Raw genomic sequence first — 22,434 nt, forward strand, 5'->3', positions numbered from 1 at the left:
ACACTAAGAAGAAGTTGGGGAAGAATTCTCTAGACACTGAGAGGACGTTGGGGAAGCAGCTGGGTCTGTAAAGTGGTTTCCATGTAAACAAGAGGACCTGAAGTTCATTCCCAGAGCCTATGTGATAAAGCTGTGTGTGCTGACAACACTTACAATGCAAGCTCTGAGAGAAAGAGGCAGATACCTGAGGTTCTCTGGCCAGCCAGTTTAGCATAATCATCAAGCTAAGTGAGAGACCATGCCTAAAAAAATACCAAGTCAGACAGAATGTGAGAACGATCCCCAAGGTTCACCTCTGTGCGCACACACACACACACACACACACACACACACACACACACACACACAACTTGAATAGCTATTGTTGAGTTTTAACAGCCTGGTTTTTCATATGTTGCACTATGTCAGCAATTTAGTGATCTGATTGTATTGTCCTTTGGGGAACCAGATTCTTCCCATCCTTAGTTCCCAGGTTTGCAGCAGACAAATGTCATCTTTCCCAAAGAAGTAGGAATGACTGGGTGATTCAATATTCAGCCAGTGATTCCCCTCTCAGAGCCTGCAGCCATCTCTCTTTTTCTTTGTCAGTAAGGGTCAGATGCAGGCTTTTCATAAGAAAGGGCTTTGCCACATGGAACATTTGAAGCTGTGGTGCTAAATAGTTTGACAGGTGCTTGGTAGTCCTGTCTTTTCCTGCCTTGTCCAACACTCTTCCATGGCTCTCCCAAAACTGTACACTGGTAATGGATGCTCCTGATTATCCTCTCTAGATGGTCATGCTTGGTCCTGGGATAAAAGATGAGCCGAAAGGCACATCTGTCCTGATGGTCTCAGCACTGTGGCATCAAAAACAGAAGGTCCACCACTGGGAACTTGGGTTTCTGGGACCCTAATACCACATGCTAGAACCCCACCCTATGCTTTTGTGGTCCTGCAATGGGCTGTAAGTGGTGGTTCTCTGAGTCATTAGCTGTGGGTTCTGCTGTGGTTACTTCATGGTTCTCACACAGGCACTCGGAAGACGTCATTAGGCAGAAGCAGTAGGGCAGACGTTTTCATAGAAAGCATGTGATGAAGCATTATAAAAGCAGAGAGAGGGTACAAGGCCACAGAGCCCACTCTGCCTTCTTCCTCTCCTAGAGGTGAAGAGAGCAAGGACAACACTCTCGACGCTGGGACCTAGGTGGCCTTCCAGGGACGATGAAGCTCCTCTTGTTCCTGCTGAGCTTCTCTCTGGCCCCCAAGACAGAGGCAGGTGAGTGAGCAGCACATGCCTTTAGTGGTCTAACCCAACTGTCACCGGTAGTAGGAGGGTAAAAGTCTTTCTCAGGAAGAGCTGCTGATTGATATCCCCTCCCTGAGCCATATCCTTATCATCTGGAAAGTGGATTTTCCTAGAGTACTTGGTAAAGGGTAGGAACCTGCAAAACAGAAACCATGTTCTCCTGGAGCACATAGAATGGGTTCTGCATCTGTGATGATACAGGCCTTCCCCTCACCACAAAATCATCAAAGAAGCTAAGGTACTGGTGACCCCCTAGTAAATGGAATTGCTATCTTCAGAAGAAGTGAATTTGCTTGACTCAAGCCACTTGATCCCTTCCTCTAACTCAGTGCTTCACAGGTTTCTGGTGGTTCCCCGGTGTTCAAGCATGAGTCACTTGGCACTCTGCTCTTTGGAATACCAACACCTGCATCTAGGAATGAAAGTGAGTGAGGATGCCTGAACAAATAAGATGCCTCAAAGTGTGAACTGAAGCCTTGGTCCCTAGAAAGCAGCAGTATTCCAGGCATCACAGGGCTGGGAGTGAGAGAGAGGAGGCCTTAGAAACTCTCTGGGACCAGAAGTCAGAAGATAGACAATCTGAATCCTTAGGACTTCCTTGTCCAGAATGGTATGCTTGCCTCTAAGTGTGTGGAAGGAAGATTGATAGACCAAGACCTATCTTTCTCTCCTTTTTAAGAAGGGGAACATGAGGGCAAACCTCCCAAGTCCCTCTCAATTCCAGGCCTCCCTGGCTCCCAAATGCCTAGAAAGTCTGGAGCCACCACACAAAACTCATCTGGTGGACGGACTAGCAGGTGCCCACAAAAAGGTTGGCTTTCCCTTCAGGGGAGATCATCGGGGGACATGAAGCTAAGCCCCACTCTCGACCCTACATGGCCTATCTTCAGATCATGGATGAGTATTCTGGGATTAAGAAGTGTGGCGGCTTCCTTATACGAGAGGACTTTGTGCTGACTGCTGCTCACTGTTCGGGGAGGTAAGGAACAGCAAAGCCCATGCCCTCCTGGGAAGATTCCATGGAGGCTCTGCCTTCATCCTAAGCAGCTTGAGATCAGAGGGGGCCTAGCAAGTCTCATGAGGGAGAAACAGTCTCGCACCAGTCACCGATGAGGAATCAAACACATTTCAACCAAGGTTCACATTGAATTATGAGCCGAACTATGCAATTTGGGTTCTTTGGGATGACTGGCCCTTGAGCACCTCTAATGCAGCAACTGTTGCTTCAGATTACCCCTTAACTCCCCTCAGCTGCAGCCCCACCCTTCAGCAAGGCCTGTCCTTCACACCTCCTGGGCTGCCTCCTCTCTGACTCCACATCTCTTATCTCCACTCTGCTCTCTTTGCAGCAAAATAAATGTCACGTTGGGGGCCCACAACATCAAAGAACAGGAGAAGACGCAGCAAGTCATCCCTGTGGTGAAAATCATTCCCCATCCAGCGTATAATTCTAAGACAATCTCCAATGACATCATGCTATTAAAGGTGAGACATTACCCCATCCCTCCACAGACTGTCTCTCCTGCTCCCATCCCTCTCAATCCATCCTGGCCTTCAGGGTGTCTCAGCTCAGCAGGTCATGAGCTGGACTCTTGCTTCTTCCCCAACAGCTGAAGAGTAAGGCCAAGAGGTCTAGCGCTGTGAAGCCTCTCAATCTGCCCAGGCGCAACGTCAAAGTGAAGCCAGGAGATGTGTGCTATGTGGCTGGTTGGGGAAAGCTGGGCCCAATGGGCAAATACTCAAACACACTACAAGAGGTTGAGCTAACAGTACAGGAGGATCAGAAGTGTGAGTCCTACTTAAAAAATTATTTCGACAAAGCCAATGAGATATGTGCGGGGGACCCAAAGATCAAACGTGCTTCCTTTCGGGTAAGTTGGGTTTCAGTCCCCTCTGGGCTCAGTGGAAGGGGAAAAGGAATTTGGGACCTAGAGACCCAAACATCAAGGGACTCCTTTACCCATTGGCTATGCTCTTTCTCTCTGGGAACAGCAGGAACCAATAACTAAGTAGGGCCAGGAGCTGACTAAGAGGCTCTGCTGAAGGTAGCTTGTATAAAAGGAGGTGTTTGCAACAGAACGCCTCTCTCCAGGGCCAGGCTCTAGAGAACTGGGCTCCCTGAGTGTGTCCTAAACAAGGCCAGGTGTCTCCTCTGAGCAAACACACACTTTGCTGATGGGCTTCCCCTCCATGCTCCCACAGGCCCACTCATTGTCCCCATGTCCTTAAACAACAGCCTGAGGACAAGAGTCCCACACACCCTCACAGAGTGGATCACAGACCCGGGGAAAGGGCAGGGGCTGGCCTCAGGGGGGAGGTGCAGCTCTAACCATATCCACAGTCAGAGCTGGGAAGGCCAGGGGCCCCAGGCCTGCCTTCTGACCTCCCACAAGCATAGAAAACAAGTCATGCTTCTCTGCGAGGAGCCTTGGCATCAGAGGGAGGTTGGGACTACAGTGAACAATATCTTAGTACCCTGTGCCCCCTCCATTCACAGGGGGACTCTGGCGGGCCTCTTGTGTGTAAAAAAGTGGCCGCGGGCATCGTCTCCTATGGACAAAATGATGGTTCAACTCCACGGGCATTCACCAAAGTCTCAACTTTCCTATCCTGGATAAAGAAAACTATGAAAAAGAGCTAACTACAAGAAACAACGTGGATCATTTCCAGACTAACCACCTTCCCTATAGCTGAGTCCAGGATTGCTCTAGGACAGATGGCAGCAACTTTTTCTGACTGGAAGACTGGTTTCATGTCCATTCACAGGGATCAACCCTGTCCTTGGCAGATGAATGGAATACTTCTTCTGCCACAAGGCTGTGACAACCCAGCTGACATCTGGTAATTCACCCTCTCTACAAGAGAAGAAGAATGTTTGATTGTCCCAAACATGTACTACTTCCCCTCAAAGACCTTAGAACGTTATTTAATGCAAGTCATCATTAACAGCTACCTACAGTATTTTCATACAGTTTGACCCAAGTCACTGGTGTGTTCTCTGGAACAGAGCAAGAAGTGATAGATAGAATTCCTTTTGATTCTCTGTGCTATTTTTCCCCAATAGAAGACTTTTATGTTTTATAAAGCTAATTTCCTTATCAAGTGAAATGTTTCCATTTTTACATTAATTGCTCATTTTCAAGGTACAACCTGATCTTTTATGTAAATGATATAAAATGATTAAAGTAAACTAATTAACATGTCCACTAATTTAAATACTTTTTATTTTTGAAGGGAGTACATAAAAGTTTGTTTGATAAAAGTTATGAAATGTACAAGGCCTCATTTTTTTTCTTTTTCTTTTTTTTCCCCTCCATCTTTATTAACTTGGGTATTTCTTATTTACATTTTTATTGTTATTCCTTTTCCTGGTTTCCGGGCCAACATCCCCCTAGCCCCTCCCCCTCCCCATCTATATGGGTGTTCCCCTCCTCATCCTCCCCCCATTATTCCCCTCTCCCCAACAATCACGTTCACTGGGGGTTCAGTCTTGTCCGGACCAAGGGTTTCCCCTTCCACTGGTGCCCTTACTAGGCTATTCATTTCTACCTATACGGTTGGAACCCAGGGTCAGTCCATGTATAGTCTTTGGGGAGTGGCTTAGTCCCTGGAAGCTCTGGTTGGTTGGCATTATTGTTCATATGGGGTCTCGAGCCCCTTCAAGCTCCTTCAAGCTCCTTCAGTCCTTTCTCTGATTCCTTCAACGGGGGTCCTGTTCTCAGTTCCGTGGTTTGCTGCTGGCATTCACCTATGTATTTGCTGTATTCTGGCTGTGTCTCTCAGGAGAGATCTACATTCAGTTCCTGTCAGCCTGCACTTCTTTGCTTCATCCATCTTATCTAGTTTGGTGGCTGTATATGTATGGGCCACTCATGGGGCAGGCTCTGAATGGTTGCTCCTTCTGCCTCTGTTCTACAGTTTGCCTCCCTATTCCCTCCGAAGGGTATTCTTGTTCCCCTTTTAAAGAAGGAGTGAAGCATTCACATTTTGATCATCCTTCTTGAGTTTCATGTGTTCTGTGCATCTAGGGTAATTCAAGCATTTGGGCTAATAGCCACTTATCAATGAGTGCATACCATGCATGTTTTTCTGTGATTGGCTTACCTTACTTAGGATGATATTTTCCAGTTCTATCCATTTGCCTATGAATTTCGCAAAGTCATTGTTTTTGATAGCTGAGGAATATTCCATTGTGTAGATGTACCATATTTTCTGTATCCATTCCTCTGTTGAAGGACATCTGGGTTCTTTCCAGCTTCTGGCTATTTTAAGTAAGGCTGCTATGAACATAGTGGAGCATGTGTCTTGGTTTTATGTTGGGGCATGTTTTGGGTATATGCCCAAGAGAGGTATAGCTGGGTCCTCAGGTAGTTCAATGTCCAATTTTCTGAGGAACCTCCAGACTGATTTCAAGAGTGGTTGTAACAGTCTGCAATCCCACCAACAATGGAGGAGTGTTCTTCTTTCTCCACATCCTCGCCAGCATTTGCTGTCACCTGAGTTTTTTATTTTAGCCATTCTCACTGGTGTGAGGTGAAATCTCAGAGTTGTTTTGATTTGCATTTCCCCCTATGACTAAAGATGTTGAGCATTTCTTTAGGTGTTTCTCAGCAATTCGGCATTCCTCAGATGTGATTCTTTGTTTAGCTCTGAACCCCATTTTTTAAAATTTTATTTCTTTTTTATTAACTTGAGTATTTCTTATTTACATTTCGAATATTATTCCCTTTCCTGGTTTCCGGGCAAACATCCCCCTAATCCCTCCCTCTCCCCTTCTTTATGGGTGTTCCCCTCCCCACCCTCCCCCCCTTGCCGCCCTCCCCCCAACAGTCATGTTCACTGGGGGTTCAGTCTTAGCAGGACCAGGGCTTCCCCTTCCACTGGTGATCTTACTAGGATATTCAATGCACCTATGAGGTCAGAGTCCAGCGTCAGTCCATGTATAGTCGTTAGGTAGTGGCTTAGTCCCTGGAAGCTCTAGTTGCTTGGCATTGTTTGAACCCCATTTTTAATAGGGTTAGTTGTCTTGAAGAGTTAAATTTCAAAAGGTTAGTCACAAACAAGGTCCAGACATGCCTGAGAGAATTTGAGATAGGGCTTGCCGGCCCGGCTATCAGCCCCAAGGACACTGGCCATCTGGAGCCACCCCCTTCCCTTCCTTCTCTCCCTAGAAATGAGTCATCCCCCTGCTGAGTGAGACAAGTTACCCTACCCACACTGAGGTGCAAGATTACACGTACTGTTTGCTGTTTGCTGAGGTGCAAGATTACACGTACTGTTTGCTGATGTAATTCCGCGCCAAAAATAACTGTGCACCATTTGAACCAGCCAATAATGTGTAACCGCGTGAATTCCCCTGGCTTTCCCTATATAAACCCCTGCCTTTAGAGGCTCGGGGTAGACTCCTCTATCTCCTGTGCGAGAAACGTGTCGGCCCGAGATCTCGTTAATAACACTGCCTCCTGCTGTTACATCAAGATCGGCTACTCGTGTTTCCTGGGGCATGCCATCCTGAGACTGGAGCGAGAGTCTCCCCAATTTGGGGTTCTTTCAGTCTCCCTGCAGTCTAACTTCTTGAGTTCTTTTTATATTTTGGATATAATCCCTCTATCTGTTGTAGGATTGGTAAAGATCTTTTCCCAATCTGTTGGTTGCCGTTTTGTCCTAACAACTGTGTCCTTTGCCTTACAGAAGCTTTGCAGTTTTATGAGATCCCATTTGTCGATTCTTGATCTTAGAGCATAAGCCATTGGTGTTTTGTTCAGGAAATTTTCTCCAGTGCCCATGTGTCCGAGGTTCTTCCCCACTTTTTCTTCTATTAGTTTGAGTGTATCTGGTTTGATGTGGAGGTCCTTGATCCACTTGGACTTAAGCTTTTGTAGAAGGCATTATTAACTACCTGTTGTGCAGTAGATCTCCAAAAGATCTTCATGCCCTCTAGTTGATATTCTATAGTCTTTGATTGACATTTTCATATTCTAATCTGTACAGCTTCCAGTAACCACTATTTTCTCTACTTTTATGAATTTTCATTGTTTTAGATTTTTTATTGGATATTTGTATTTACATTTCAAATGTTATTCCCCTCCCCCACAACTACACCCCCCTTCACACCTACTGGCCCTGACATTCCCCTACACAGGAGGGTCCAGCCTTGGCAAGACCAAGAGCTTCTCCTCCCATTGGTGCCCAACAAGACCATATTCTGCTACATATGCAGCTGGAGCCATGGGTCTGTCCATGTGTACTCTCTGTATGGTGGTTTAGTCCCTGGGAGTTCCGGTTGGTTGGTATTGTTCTTATGGGGTTGCAAACCCCTTCCACTCCTTCAATCCTTTCTCTAACTCCTCCAATGTGGACCCTCTTCTCAGATCAATTGTTGGCTGTAACCTCTGCACTTGTCAGGCTCTGGCAGAGCCTCTCAAGAGACAGGTATATCAGGCTCCTGTCAGTTTGCATATTACTTATTGCTTATTGCTTCTTGGCATAAGCAATATTGTCTGGGTTTGGTGGCTGTATGTATATGGGCTGGATCCCCAGGTGGGGCAAGCTCTAAATGCTCTGAATGGTCATTCCTTCAGTTTCTGCTCCAAACTTTGTCTCCATATCTCCTCCTATAAATATATTTGTTCCCCAGTTCTCAGAAGGACTGAAGCATCCACACTTTAGTCATCCTTATCTTGAGCTTCATGTGGTCTGTTGATTGAATCTTACGTAATCAGAGCTTTGAGGCTAATATCCACTTTTCAGTGAGTGTACACCGTGTGTGTGTGTGTGTGTGTGTGTGTGTGTGTGTGTGTGTGTGTGTGTGTGTGATTGGTTTACCTCACTCATGATGTTATTTTCTAGTTCCATCCATTTGCTTAAGAATTTTATCAAGTCATTGTTTTTAATAGCTGAGTATTAGTCCATTGTGTAGATGTACCACATTTTCTGTATCCATTCCTCTGTTGAAGGACATCTGGATTCTTTCCAGCTTCTGGCTATTATAAATAAGGCTGCTAAGAATATAGTGGAGCATGTGCCCTTTTTATATGTTAGAGCATCTTTTGGGTATATGCCCATGAAAGGTATAGCTGGGTCCTCAGGTAGTACTATGTCCAATTTTCTGAGTAATGTTCAGACTGATTTCCAAAGTGGTTGTAAGAACTTGTAATCCCACCAACAATGGAGGAGTGTTCCTCTTTCTCCACATCCTCTCCAGCATCTGTTGCTGCCCGAGTTTTTTATCTTAGCCATCCTGACTGGTATGAGGTGGAATCTCAGGTTTTCCTGATGATTAAGGATGTTGAACATCTCTTTATGTGCTTCTCAGCCATTTGATATTCCTCAGTTGAAAATTGGCTGTTTAGCCCTGTAAGCCATTTTTAATAGGGTTATTTGTCTCCCTGCAGTCTAATTTCTTGAGTTCTTTGTATATTTTGGATATAAGCCCTCTATCACTTGTAGGATTGGTAAAGATCTTTTTCCAATTTGTTGGTTGCCAATTTGTACTAATGACAGTGTATTTTGCCTTACAGAAACTTTATAATATTATGAGTTCCCATTTGTTGTTTCTTGATCTTAGCCATAAGCCATTGGTATTTTGTTCAGGAAATTTTGCTCAGTGCCCATGTTTTCGAGGCTCTTCCCCACTTTTTTTCTATTAGCTTGAGTGTATCTGGTTTTATGTGGAGGTCCTTGATCCATTTGAACGTGGACTTTGTTCAGGGCAATAAGAATGGATCTATTTGCAATTTACATGCTGACTGCCAGTTGAACCAGCACCATTTGTTGAAAATGCTATATTTTCTCCACTGGATGATTTTAGTGCCTTTGTCAAGATCAAGTGACCATAGGTGTGTGGGTTCATTTCTAGGTCTTCAATTCTATTCCATTAATCTCTCTCTCTCTCTCTCTCTCTCTCTCTCTCTCTCTCTCTCTCTCTCTCTGCCTGTTTCTCTACCAATACCATACAGTTTTTTAAATCACTATTGGTCTGTAATACAGCTTGAGGTCAGAGATGGTGATTCCCCCAGAAGTTTTTTTTTTCCCTGGAGCTGGGGACCGAACCCAGGGCTTTGCTCTTCCTAGGCAAGCACCGTACCACTGAGCTAAATCCCCAACTCCCCCCCAGAAGTTTTTTTATTGTTGAGGATAGTTTTCCCTATACTGAGACTTTGTTATTCCAAATGAATTTGCAAATTGCTCTAACTCTATGAAGAATGGAGTTGGAATTTTGATGGGGATTGCATTGAATCTGTAGATTGCTGTTGGCAAAATGGCAATTTTTACTGTATTAATCCTGCCAATCCATGAGCTTGGAAGGTATTTCCATCTTCTTAGATCTTCTTCAATTTCTTTCTTAAGAGACTTGAAGTTTTGTCATACAGATCTTTCACTTGCTTGGTTAGAGTCACACCGAGGTATTTTATATTATTTGTGACTATTGTGAAGGGTGTCGATTCCCTGACTTCTTTCTCAGACTATTTATTCTTTGATCAGAGGAAGGCTACTGATTTGTTTGAGTTAATTTTATACCCTGCCACTTTGCTGAAGTTGTTTATCAGGCTTAGGAATTCTCTGGTGGAAGTTTTGGGGTCACATAAATATACTAACATATCATTTGCAAGTAGTGATAGTTTGACTTCTTCCTTTCCAGTTTGTATCCCTTTGAACTGCCTAGGACTTCAGGTACTGTGTTGAATAAGTAGGGAGAGAGTGGGCAGCCTTGCCTAGTCCTTGATTTTAGTGGGATTGCTTCAAGTTTTTCTACATTTAATTTGATGTACAGCTACTAGTTTGCTGTTTATTGTTTTTACTGTGTTTAGGTATGGTCTTTGAATTCCTGATCTTTCCAAGACTTTTAACAAGAAGGGGAATTGAATTTTGTCAAATGCTTTCCCAGCCTCTAATAAGATGATCATGTGTTTTTTTCCTTTGAGTTTGTTTATATAGTGGGTTATGTTGATGGATTTCCATATATTGTACCATCCCTGTGTCCCTGGGATGAAGCCTACTTGATCATGATGGATAATCATTTTGATATGTTCTTGGATTCGGATTGTGAGGATTTTATTGAGTATTTTTGCATCAATATTCATAAGGGAAATTGGTCTGACATTCTCTTTGTTGGGCCTTTGTGTGGTTTAGGCATAAGTGTAATTGTGGCCTCATAGAAGGAATTGGGTAGTGTTCCTTTTTTCTATTTTGTGGAATAGTTTGGATATTATTGGTATGAGGTCTTCTATGTAGGTCTGATATAAAAAAATTTCCCAGCCTTTTACTCTGAGGTAGTGTCTATCTTTGTCACAGAGGTATGTATCATATATGCAGCAAAATGCTGGGTCCTCTTTATGTATCAAGTCTGTAAGTCTATCTTTTTATTGAGGAATTGAGATTATGTTAAGAGATACTAAGGAATAGTAATTGTTGTTTCCTGTTATCTTGCTGTTAAGGTAGAATTATGTCTGTGTGGCTCTCTTCCTTTGGGTTTGTTGCAAGAAGATTATTTCTTGCTTTTTCTAGAGTGTAGTTTCCCTCCTTGGGTTAGAGTTTTCCATCTATTATCCTTTGTAGGGCTGGGTTTGCCGAAAGATACTGTGTAAAGTTGGTTTTGTCATGGAATATCTTGGTTTCTCCACCTATGATCACTGAGAGTTTTGCTGGATATAGTAGCCTGGGCTGGCATTTGTGTTCTCTTAGGGTCTGTATGACATCTGCCGAGGATCTTCTGGCTATCATAGTCTCTGGAGAGAAGACTGGTGTAATTCTGATAGGTCTGCTTTTATATGTTACTTGATGTTTTCCCTTACTGCTTTTAATATTCTTTCTTTATTTTGTGCATTTGGTGTTTTGACTATTATATGAGAAGAATTTCTTTTCTGGTCCAATATATTTGGAGTTCTATACGCTTCTTGTATGTTTATGGGCACCTCTTTCTTTAGGTTAGGGAAGTTTTCTTCTAAAATTTTGTTGAAGATATTTACTGGCCCTTTAAGTTGGGAGTCTTTGCTCTCTTCTATACCTATTATCCTTAGGTTTGCTCTTCTCATTGTGTCTTGGATTTCCTGGATGTTTTGGGTTAGGAGCTTTTTGTATTTTACATTTCCTTTAATGGTTGTGTCAATGCTTTCTATGGTATCTTCTGTCCCCGAGTTTCTCTCTTCTATCTCTTGTATTCTGTTGGTGATGCTTGCATCTAGGACTCCTGATCTCTTCCATAGGTTTTCTATTTCTAGGGTTGCCTCCCTTTGTGCTTTCTTTATTGTTTCTTTTTCCATTTTTAAATCCTTAATGTTTTTTCCAATTCCTTTACCTGTGTGGTTGTGTTTTCCTGTAAATTCTAAGACATTTTTGTGTTTCTTCTTTAAGGGCTTCTACTTGTTTACCTGTGTTGTCCTGCATTTGTTTAAGGGAGTTATTTATGTCCTTCTTAATGTCCTTTATCACCATCATAAAATGTAATTTTAAATCCAAATCTTGCTTTACTGGTGTGTTGGGATATCCGTATTTTCTTTGGTTGAAGAACTGGGCTCTGATGATGCCAAGTAGTCTTAGTTTCTGTTGCTTAGGTTCCTGCACTTGCCTCTAGCCATTTGATTTTTCCCTTGTGTTAGCTGGTCTTACTGTCTTTGTCAGTGACTTGACCTGTAAGCCTGTGTATCCGCACTCCTGGAGAGCAGCTTTCTTCAAGCAGGATCTGGGTACAGAGATCTGTGTCACAGGGTCAGTTCCAGGTGCAGGTACAAACCAGAAGGATCTTTTTCCAGACTGCTCCTCGGTTCCTGTGTCCAGAGGTCTGCAGGCAGGTTCCTATTGGGCCAGGAATGTGAGCAGAAGTGGAGATCTCCCCTGAGATTGTCTGTACTTCTGAGAGCCCAGCTCTCTGTCCCACAGGATTTGGTTACCGAGAGCTGTGGGATCAGGTCAGCTCCAGGCACAGGCAGAAATTGGAAGGGTCCTGTCCCAGACTGCTCCTTGATTTCTGTGTCCTGAGGGCTCCAGGCAGTCCTTCAGAGCAGATGTGGTAGTCTTTCTCCTGATCTCAGCTGTGTAAGCATTCCTGACTGGCTTTCAGCTCTGGGTGCAGGCAGAGACGGGAAGAGTCCTATCCCAGACTGCTCCTCGGTTCCTGTGTCTAGACTTCTCCAGGAGTGTTCTTCTTGTGCCAGGAATCTGAGCAGAAGTAGTAGTCTCCCCTGAGACCTCAGGATTGTCCACACCTCTGAGACTCCAGTTCTTTCCCCCACAGATTTTTAAACACGAGCAAGATTATGCATTATTTTTTCTAGTATGCTGGCTTATTTGACTTCAGTTCTCAGTGTGAACTGTATCATTGTAAAGGATAGAATTTTATCATCTTAATGTCTGGATAATGAGCTAAAGAGATGGCTGAACAGTTTAGAGCATGTGTTGCTCTAATAGAGGAGTCTGGTTCAATTCTCAGAATCCACAGGATGTCTCACAACCATCTTAACTCCAACATCCAAGGCAACACACACACACACACACACACACACACACACACACACACACACACAGCATGTACAAATATTTCCACACATACACTAATACAATTTTCAAATTTAATGTCTGGATAATGCATATCTTACATATGAACCCCATTGTCTCTACACTCCCATTCACTGATGGACATGAGTCAGTCTCTAGCTGTTGGGAATAATGTTACCAAAAGCATGAGAGTACAGTTGTAGGGGACCAGGAGAACATACCCAGACACTAAGCTCTCAATACAAAGGAGACTTACCCAGGAGGGACAAGCAGGTTTAGGGCCAGGGAGGTAGATGCTTTTGTACTGGACAAAGGTAGCACTAGGTGTTTCTACAAAAGTGGTTTTTAAGGGAAGTCCGTGCTAGGGTTAGTTGGTAGCTTCTGATGGGATTGTTTAGCCAGTGTAATTAAACAACCAAATTTTGATTGGTAGACCTTGGTGTTTAGTCTCAGGAATGAGTCAGTGGCCAAATAAAGGAATAGACATTGAGGGCTAGCTTTAGGAATGCAATCTAACAGTTTAGCAAGGGAGAAGTGATGGGGGTGGGCAATACATTCCAGCACCATGTTTGGTATGCTTGGCCTGTTAGAGAGCCACTCACTTCTGCCCTTTCGTTTTATTATTGGGATGTTGGGCATCAGGTAATAGGCTATTAGTTTCTGTCTGCTCTCTATTGACATTGGGGTGTCATTGTTAGGGACCTAAGTGTTGCAGTAAATATTAAAAATACCCACAAACTCTCATTACCTATCACTGTCAAGGTATATGACATTTGGAGGGCACATTCATCTCAGTGGTGGCTGGTTCTAGTGTGGCACCACACCCCACTACTCTCAGCTACTCTGTGGCCTCGACGGTCTCTCTGCCCCCATTGCTAGCTGCCCTCTCCTGGCTGTCTCTCTGCCAGCTTGGAACTCTCTTCTCCCAGCAACCCTGTAAAATCAGGACTCTAGAGGTCCCATCAGTAGTTGGTCCCCCACCCCCACCCACCCTGTGGCTCTATGATCTGCTCTGGTCCCAGTGGATGCTGTCCTATCTTGGATCCTTGCTGCAGACTATGCCCACACTTCCAGCAACCACCTTCGGGTCCCAGGGGTGGGTACCCTCTTGCAGCTCTCTGACACTGCTCTGTTTATATTCCCAGCATCCACCCCCTAAAGACTAAAGTATCAACTCCTAGCCAACCCATTAAAGTCAAAACTTCAGATGCTTGTAATTTAGCGATCAGATTTATATCAGTAAATTCAAACCCCACAAAACATCTGCACAATAAACTCAGAGCCAATTGATAGTGATATGAAGTACCCACCTAAATAAGACAGATTGACCTATAAAAATCCATTTCTTAAGTAACATTCATAACCAAAAAAAAAAAAAAAAAAGAAACATTCATAACTCTCTGTAGCCACTTAAGGACACATGGATTTGGGTCGTCCTTTTCTGCCTTCCTTTTGGTTCTTCTTCTTTTCTCCTCTCTCTTCCCCTTACCAAAACTCTGTTCCTGCCCTACCTTCTCACTTTCCAATCGTAGGCCCTGCCCCATTCTTTGCCAGCCCTCACCTGCATAAAGACAACGATCCATACACAAGGAAGCTGGAATGGTGGTCAAGACCAGGGAGTCTATGCTGTGTGATTTGATGCCAGGCTCCGTGGGACCATATTGGTCTATTTGCTTTGGAGTTGTCTGGAATGCAGATTCTGAGGGAGCATTTGGGAACTCTGAGTTGCTGGAGTGTCTTGCAATTGATTTGAAACCTGTTGGGATCTATAGATTAGGAACAGAAAGGAAAGTTAAGGAATTTAGGGGAAATAATAAAAACCTTTTTATTGGTTCTTTGTGAATTTCATGTCATGCATTGCACTGTCAGGAGCCATTTAGGAGAAGCTAAGGCTAGCAGGTGACCTTCCTTAAGGTGGCCCACCATTTTAGCAGATTTCGTAAAGATCAACATATAGATGAACTTTCATGAATTAATGTTGTTTAGAGGAGTTAATGGTTTTATAGAACTTCTGATTTGATTCAAACAATTTTAGGAAGAAAAATTTAAAGTTTAATTTTATTTTTTACTTATTCACTTTACACCCTACTCACTGCCCTCTCCTGGTAACCCTCTCCTAGAATCCTCCCCAGTGCTTCCTCATCTTCTCCTCTGAGCAGATGGGGGTCCCAGAGAATTGTCTGGCACTTCAAGTCTCTGCTAGGTTAGGGGCTTAAGAAGAAAGCTTTAAGAGATGGTCTTAGTAGTTTTGCTAGAAAGATGTAATAAAAAAGTAGAATCAAGACTAAAATGTGCCCACTCCTCATGATAGTAAGTAAAGACTGCATAATAAGAAATACAATGAGCTTTCATAATTACACTAAAAAGATAAGTAAGTTTGGGAAAATTTGTGTTCCAGGAAAACATTTAGGTTCAAGGATAGAGCTACAGTTGTGCCATGTAAGTCAACGCCATGTACAAACTGTTGCTTTGAACTTATAAGGAGTATATTAGAATGAAACACTGCTTTGAACTTAATATCAACATCTAGCTGCAACTCCCAATTTATGTAACATTTTATCTTTGAGGAAATCCTCTAAATAACTTTTTATCTAAGATTGTATAAAAAGTCCAAGGAAAAGAAATAAAGTTGTTGGTTAAGTAGTTTTGCTTGGGTAGCTCTGCCTTATCCATCCATCCATCCATCCATCCATCCCTCCAAATGTATATGTCTGTCTATATATACATGTGTAGGTACTCATGCATATATAAGCATGCATGAATATTTGTGGAGCAAATGAGACAGGTGGTTGGGCCCAACAAAAATGTGAATGTGTTAATGTGTAAGTGAGAATGTAAATGAAAATGTATGTATGAATGCATATGTGTCTGTCCTCTTCATATTGACTATAAAACACATCTTAATTCTTTTCCTTTCCTTTTTCTCTGGTTCACAGAGTTTACCAGCCATTCCAGTGAAGGGCTTCTGGCTGCCTGGCCCTAGATGGGAACAATAGCGATAAATCCTTTATCTAAGCACCCACTGTTAGCAACAAGTGTCAGTAAATCCAGAAGTCTGCAGCTTCTGGCTGCAGAGTAACTTAAAGTCAAGATAGTTATATGTTATTATAGAAAGCAATTCAACTGTTGCCCCCAGCTTCAGAGAGGACCCAGCCTGGGGCTGGCCTCAGGCAATACATCTTCCCCTCCCCTTAATTCCCACCCTCCACTTTTGCAACCTCTGCTGCTCAACAGAGAAAAATATCTCATTGTGGAGTCAGTAGTGTACTGCAGTGTGTCCTACAGTGTACCCTTTTTTACACCTCCTTACTTGCAAACGTTCATTGCACTGACTCATTGGTCTGATATGAAGCCTCTACTTTCTGCTACTCTATTAATACTGGAATCTCACTGGGACTTCTCTCAGATACTCTGTTCCTGCCCTGCATCATGGAGATCCTTTAGTTTTAGATTTGTAGGACAACTTCTTCATGTACTCAGGCAGTTCATTGATGTTGGGACAGGTCAATTCAAAGCCCTGAATCTGGGCCTGAGAGGCATCTGAGATGGTCAGCCTGCTGGCTCTCAGCTTTCAGCCCTTCAGGCCAGCTCACTTGCAAACCCTGCAATCAGGGGCAGCTTTACCCTTCTGCCCAGGTGAGGTACAGGGTCTGCTCAGGGTGCTGCCAATGAGGGATATGGCCAGCTCTTTGGTCTGCCATAAATGGGAGGGTTAAGGGAGAGGAAAAGGTGTCTCTCCCTCACCAGCACCACTGTCCAGCAGCCACAAGGCAGAGCCAGCTCGTCTGTACTCAAGCCCTGGTGTTGGCTCTCCTGCCATCATATATCCAGGACTAGCTCTCCTGTGCTGCCCAGGTGAAGTACAGGGCTTGCTTTCCAGAGTGCTGTAGTAGGTTAGGGGGTAGGGAGGGCTGCATCTCCTACCCTAATGACCCCAGAGCTGGTTCTTGCACCTGCCACAAGTGGTGAGGGGTGAGAGGGAAGAAAGGTATCCTTCATTCATTCATGTCACCACAGAAAATCCAGTGATAGAGCCAGATCTTCCACACTTGCATCCTCAGGGCCAGATCCCTCACAACTCCTATAATTGTGTGCAGCTCAGCTCTCCTGAGTACTGCAGCAGGAGGGTGAGGTCTGCTCTCCTTCTCCCATGCCTCTAGGGCCAGTTCTCCCATCATGCCCAGGTGAGGGGTAGGACCAGCTCTGCACAGTCTTCAGACAACGAAATATCCCTGGGTAGCAGCCCAGACCAAGGATATCCACCTGGCCTTTGATGGTAACAGAACCCTGCTACTGCAGGGCCATGGACCCAGATGTGCCCCCCAGTGGCAGCACAGGCTCTGTGCTCATCAGGTGGCATCACCAGGTATCTACAACAGGCTGTTTCTCACTACCTTGAGTCTTCAGTTCTGCTTTTCTTCATTGTGCTCACATCTTTCTGTTTCTCTTTTCTTTCATTTCTCCACTACTTACTTGTTTTTCTTAGTAGTGCCCATGGTCTCTGAGTGTCTTGGGTCATCCAGGAGTAGTCTCAGGAGAGCTGTGCATTGCTCATGCATTATGGTGCCACACATGGGTCATCTGCCCCCTTCTAGGCCTGCATGTTGCCAGACTGGTGTTCATCTCAGGCTAACTCTCTGTCTGGACCCTTGGTGCTGTACTGGAGGTGGTCTTAGGCTTCCTTTCTGTAGGGAATGTTACATTAATCATTTAGATATTCATAGGTCAGAACACTGAGTGTGCACATAGTCCCTCTCCTCTCTGCCACCTACTGATGTACATGTGAAAGAGCAGCCACATCTACAATGGCTGTAAGGGCAGCAAGCAGAAAACTTTTTAAAAAATCTTTGGTGTACATATGAAATTTCCAAGGAGTGACTGGGCTGACTCTGGTGACATCATTCTCATTTCAGTAGGATGGCCAATCCGAGGACACTCTGGCAGCCATATCAAGTTACTTACCACAATATAAACAAAATCTGGGACAGACTTCACAATGAAAACTTTTTTTTTAAATGTTAAAAAATATTTTTTTATTAATTGCTTATATACATTTCTTTATTCCTTTCCTGGTTTCGGGCAAACATTTCCCTAGTGTATTTAATTAACAGTCTAGTTCATCTTCAAGGACCCAGTGGAAATTCAACTTTTAGGCAGTGGCTTGAATGTTCCAAGTGAAAAAATTGAACTTTATGGTTTTAACTCAATTAAAATTCAACTTGCCATTAAATATACAAATTGAACATATCAAACCCAGCAGAATGGAGTTTTGTGAACAGTGATGTAGCCTTGCTTTGACACTTAACATGAGAATTTAAAATCATATTTCAAGATGTCCAGAAATATTGTCACTAGCTTGGTATTTTCATAAGTCCGTTTTTGTTCCTTCAAATGGGATGCATAGAACTATAATCCTTCCTTCAAATTAAAAGTATATTTATCATGTCCCTTCATGACTTTTATGAGGCTTTTATGGGTCTTTTTCAGGCACAGATGCTCACACACTAGCATCACACTGTATTCATGCCACCACTTTTTCACAGCACATATTCTTGTGAGCAACTAGTCTCAAGAACTGAGCACAAGGGACTGCACACAGGACTCAGAAGTCTTACCAGTATACGCTGCATTTTTAGACCGCCATGTTGATAGCTCATCACTGCTTGTAACTGCAGCTCCTCTGGCTTAAAAATTTACTAAGATCAGAGCTATGTCCATCAAGGCATAGAGTGATACATTTGTTTTTCAAAGCAACATAGAATATACAGCCTGATCCTTTTGTCCTCCTTTGTTAGTATGATAAAAGCAAACCAAAATAAATGTTATTACTTACAGGTTTTCAGATAACACAAACATGGACCCTGCTCCATGGTTTTAAAAGATTCTCTCCAAATGGACTCTCATATAATTAAGATTATTTTATTCTGTAGGCTTTTGTTGCTTATCTGTGTGTGCACATATTGTATCACTTATACATAGTCCCTTTCAGGGTAAACAATCAACATTCATTAGAGCTTGTGTAAGCAGTGTGCATCCCCAAACAGTAGCCATTCAATGTGGAGCAGAGAAGCCAAAATGTTGCATATCCATGGACCAGATGACTAATTTTTAGGCAATTAATACTTTTAATTGCATAAAGACTAAAGACTTTAATCCATAACTAAGGCAAAACAGCCTTTCTTGGTCCCAAAATATGAGAGGAGAAAGTTCAAAAGTATCTGAAATCCATGAAGCAATGTGATAAGAAAGCAGGATCTGGTAGCTCTGTGCTTTTCTGGATGTACACACACACACACACACACACACACACACACACACACACACACAAACACACACACAATTAACTATGTATGACAGTAGCACATGATCATGGTATATGAGGCAAACACTTGCCTTTACATTTTCTCTTGTGACTTCCTAGCAGTTTCAGGAGAGTCAGAGTTAAGATTAATTCATGAAAATGTTCAAAGAGATTGTTCTACAGCATGATCAATAGTCCCAAATATTAATAAGATGATGTTCTGCATTGCAGCATGAACTCTCATTAAGCGCTGTGTTACTGTGTGTTTAACAGTGAGTAAGAGCAGTATTATAACTGCTGTTAAGATATATTGTGTGTCAGTATTGTTTTAAGAAAGAAAGAAAGAGAAAAAGGAAGAAAGAAAAAAACAGAAGACAAGCAAAATCTTACCGGAATGTAAAAGGGTGTAAGAGTTAGAAAAGGACACACTTGTGTCTCCATCCAGTCACGATGGACATCCTGAGGTCTCAGGCCTACTTAACCACACTCTCCAACCTTGTACATTTTTGGTCTTTTCCCAGTTTAGCACATAGGAGGTCAATGTGGTGACAGCGTCATTTTTAACCAAACCAGAAAACTTCCTTAAGTAATATGACGCTGGTCAGAGGTGGAGGTGCATAGGTTTAAAATGCCTGTGAGATCCCTGAGCCCACACATCGTTCATCTCCATCCAAGGGCTGTGTCTGCTCTGCCCTCCTAAAATCTGAACAGCCTTGCTGGGAAGATGCCACCAGTCCTGATACTCCTGACCCTACTTCTGCCTCTTGGAGCCGGAGCAGGTGAGTGAACACCCCTGTCCCGGACGTGCCACTCCACGACAACCTCTGCTGCCTTTCTGCCCAGCAGTGGTCAGGGATTGTCCTGACACTGAACCCAAGAGATTTCTGAACGTCCGGTTCCATACCAAACCAGACGTGGAAATCTGACACTGGCCTGATTTCCAACAGGGTCTGAAGAATGGAGATGCTTTCAGAAAACTTAATAGGCACTAGTTCTCCTGCTTTTTCCCATCACCTGGAGACTGGATCATCCTTAGAAAGAGATGTGGCAGAGAATGCAAAGATACAAAAATGTACATCATTACCTTGACTTCAGACTAGGGAAAGGGGAGCTTTAATGAGATTTAATATTCAGCCATGATTATTTGATGTGCAATGAATCCAGTCTTCAAAAGCCTTGGGGAACTGCAGACTCCATTTTCAATCACCTACACCCCACCCCCCAGGTCTACCCTCCTGACCTCAAATATTACTCCCAGACACCAAATATTCTAGGCTTTTCTTTCAGAGGAGATCATCGGAGGCAATGAGGTCAGTCCACATTCTCGCCCCTACATGGCATATTTTGAGTTTCTCAATGATAACGGGAAGAAGACATTCTGCGGAGGCTTCCTGGTGAGAGACAACTTCGTGCTGACGGCTGCTCACTGCAGAGGAAGGTGAGAAGAAGCAGCCAGCCCACATTTTCTCAGACACACAGAGGAGCTTCTGTGCTCTCTTGTAGAAGCTCCCTGTGAGTTCTCACTAGAAGGCAGGATTGTGAAAATTGATGTCTGACAAGAGGCACATTTGAGGTAAAAGGGTGAGAGGTTACAGCAAGCAGTAAGAGTAAAAGTAAGAGTTGATCAATTACACTGGTAAACGAAAGCAGTGGTTGAGTTTGAAAGTTCACATTAAAAGTCGATGCAAATCTCAGAATATTGCCTAGATGCAAGAGGGAGCCCCCAGGAATCTTATGTTCTTGAGAATCAGAGAGCAGGAGGTCAAACCCTGAGGCCCTCCTGTGTCCTCAGGTCCCTGCAGCTGGAATCCTACCCTTCCCCTCTTGCCTTTCGAAGTTCCTGGACTGCGTCCGCTCTGACTCTCTGTCTCCCCTCCACATTCTGCTCTATTCACAGATCAATGACAGTCACACTGGGGGCCCACAACATCAAGGCTAAAGAGAAGACACAGCAGATTATCCCTGTGGCAAACGCCACTCCCCACCCTGCCTATAATCCTGATAAACGTTCCAATGACATCATGCTATTAAAGGTAAGACCTGCCATTCTCCCACCCCATACCTCCACATAGCCTTCAGTCCTCACTCCTCATCCCAGCCCTAGTGACTGTGCTCTGCTTGGTGCAGGACTTCTCCCTGCCCTCCTTATCTCATCTTACTTCTTTCCTCCTTCCACCCTGAGTTTCAATGTGACCCAGAGCGCCAGCCTCTTGGTCGAGCTGCTTTCTTCTGTCTCTTGTCTATCAGCTGGTGAGAAGTGCCAAGAGGACTAGCGCTGTGAGGCCTCTCAACCTGCCCAGGCGCAATGCCCATGTGAAGCCAGGGGATGTGTGCTACATGGCTGGTTGGGGAAAGATAACCCCACAGGGGGAATTCCCAAACACACTGCGGGAGGTTGAGCTGACAGTACAGAAGGATCGGGTCTGTGAGTCCCAGTTCCAACGTTCTTACATCAAAGCGAGTGAGATATGTGTGGGAGACTCAAACACCAAGGGAGCTTCCTTTGAGGTAAGTTGGATTGCCTTCAACTCTGGGCTCAGTTGGAGGGGAAAGGAATCTGGGGACCTATAGAATCAAACTAAAGAGACTCACTGGCTATTATCTTTCTCTCTGGTAACAGCAGGAACCAGTAATGAACTAGGGTCCCAGAGCTGACTAGGAGGCTCTGTTGAACATAGATTGTATAAAAGGATGTGTGTACAAAACAACACTTGACTGAAGGCTCAGGCTTTAGAAAGTTGGACTCCTGAGTGTGTCATAACCATGGCCAGATGTCTCCTCTGAGCAGACACATACTTTGTCTATGGGCTTCCCCTACATGCTGTGAGTCTATGTCCTTGACGGCCTGGAGACAAGAGTCCCAAATACCTTCATAGAGAGTGGACCATAGACCTGGGAAAAAGGCAGGGGCTGGCCTCAGGAGAGAGTTGCAGCCCTAACCATGTCCAGTCACAGGTGAGAAGGCCAGGGGCCCCAGGCCTGCCCTTTGAGCTCCCACAAGCAGAAATTAAAAGCTATGCTTCTCTGGGAGGAGCCGTAACATGAGAGAGGATGAACAACAGCTCACCGTGTGCCCCCTCAATTTACAGGAAGATTCTGGAGGGCCTCTTGTGTGTAAAAAAGCAGCTGCAGGCATCGTCTCCTACGGGAAAACTGATGGATCAGCTCCACAGGTCTTCACGAGAGTTTTAAGCTTTTTATCCTGGATAAAGAAAACTATGAAAAACAGCTAAATACAAGAAGCAGCATGGATCATTTCCTGTCTAACCATCTTCCCTATAGCTGAGTCCAGGATTGCTCTAGGACAGATGGCAGCAACTGAATAAAGCACTTTTTTCTGACTGGAAAGACTGGT

The 22,434-nt window shown here is 44.0% G+C and overlaps 2 protein-coding genes and 1 non-coding gene across 3 annotated transcripts; 2 read left to right on the top strand and 1 right to left on the bottom strand.

Moving 5' to 3' along the window:
• The first annotated feature begins 1,079 nt into the window (after positions 1 to 1,079).
• Positions 1,080 to 4,560, top strand: LOC116913724 (granzyme B). Its single transcript, XM_032918027.1, has 5 exons — positions 1,080 to 1,255; positions 2,114 to 2,264; positions 2,635 to 2,770; positions 2,896 to 3,156; positions 3,783 to 4,560. The coding sequence occupies exons 1-5, from the start codon at positions 1,201 to 1,203 to the stop codon at positions 3,924 to 3,926; spliced, it is 747 nt and encodes a 248-aa protein (XP_032773918.1). The 5' UTR covers positions 1,080 to 1,200; the 3' UTR covers positions 3,927 to 4,560.
• A 12,911-nt stretch (positions 4,561 to 17,471) lies between these two features.
• On the bottom strand, positions 17,472 to 17,600 carry LOC116914126. Its single transcript, XR_004389689.1, has one exon. It is a non-coding gene; the product is annotated as a small nucleolar RNA SNORA17 (small nucleolar RNA).
• Positions 17,601 to 19,689: 2,089 nt separating this feature from the next.
• On the top strand, positions 19,690 to 22,427 carry LOC116913722 (granzyme C). Its single transcript, XM_032918026.1, has 5 exons — positions 19,690 to 19,858; positions 20,367 to 20,517; positions 20,977 to 21,112; positions 21,327 to 21,587; positions 22,169 to 22,427. Exons 1-5 carry the CDS (start codon positions 19,804 to 19,806, stop codon positions 22,310 to 22,312), a joined length of 747 nt encoding a protein of 248 aa, XP_032773917.1. The 5' UTR covers positions 19,690 to 19,803; the 3' UTR covers positions 22,313 to 22,427.
• The last annotated feature ends 7 nt before the right edge of the window (positions 22,428 to 22,434 follow it).

The sequence above is a fragment of the Rattus rattus genome, chromosome 12 (assembly GCF_011064425.1).
Source record: "Rattus rattus isolate New Zealand chromosome 12, Rrattus_CSIRO_v1, whole genome shotgun sequence".
NCBI lineage: Eukaryota > Metazoa > Chordata > Mammalia > Rodentia > Muridae > Rattus > Rattus rattus.

Bases quoted from the DNA above. Each gene is read 5' to 3' on its own strand.
- LOC116913724 (XM_032918027.1), top strand. From the start codon at position 1,201: ATGAAGCTCCTCTTGTTCCTGCTGAGCTTCTCTCTGGCCCCCAAGACA. The intron at 2,771-2,895 runs GTGAGACATTAC...CTTCCCCAACAG, and splicing joins ATGACATCATGCTATTAAAG to CTGAAGAGTAAGGCCAAGAG. The intron at 3,157-3,782 runs GTAAGTTGGGTT...CTCCATTCACAG, and splicing joins TCAAACGTGCTTCCTTTCGG to GGGGACTCTGGCGGGCCTCT.
- LOC116913722 (XM_032918026.1), top strand. From the start codon at position 19,804: ATGCCACCAGTCCTGATACTCCTGACCCTACTTCTGCCTCTTGGAGCC. The intron at 20,518-20,976 runs GTGAGAAGAAGC...CTCTATTCACAG, and splicing joins GCTGCTCACTGCAGAGGAAG to ATCAATGACAGTCACACTGG. The intron at 21,588-22,168 runs GTAAGTTGGATT...CTCAATTTACAG, and splicing joins CCAAGGGAGCTTCCTTTGAG to GAAGATTCTGGAGGGCCTCT.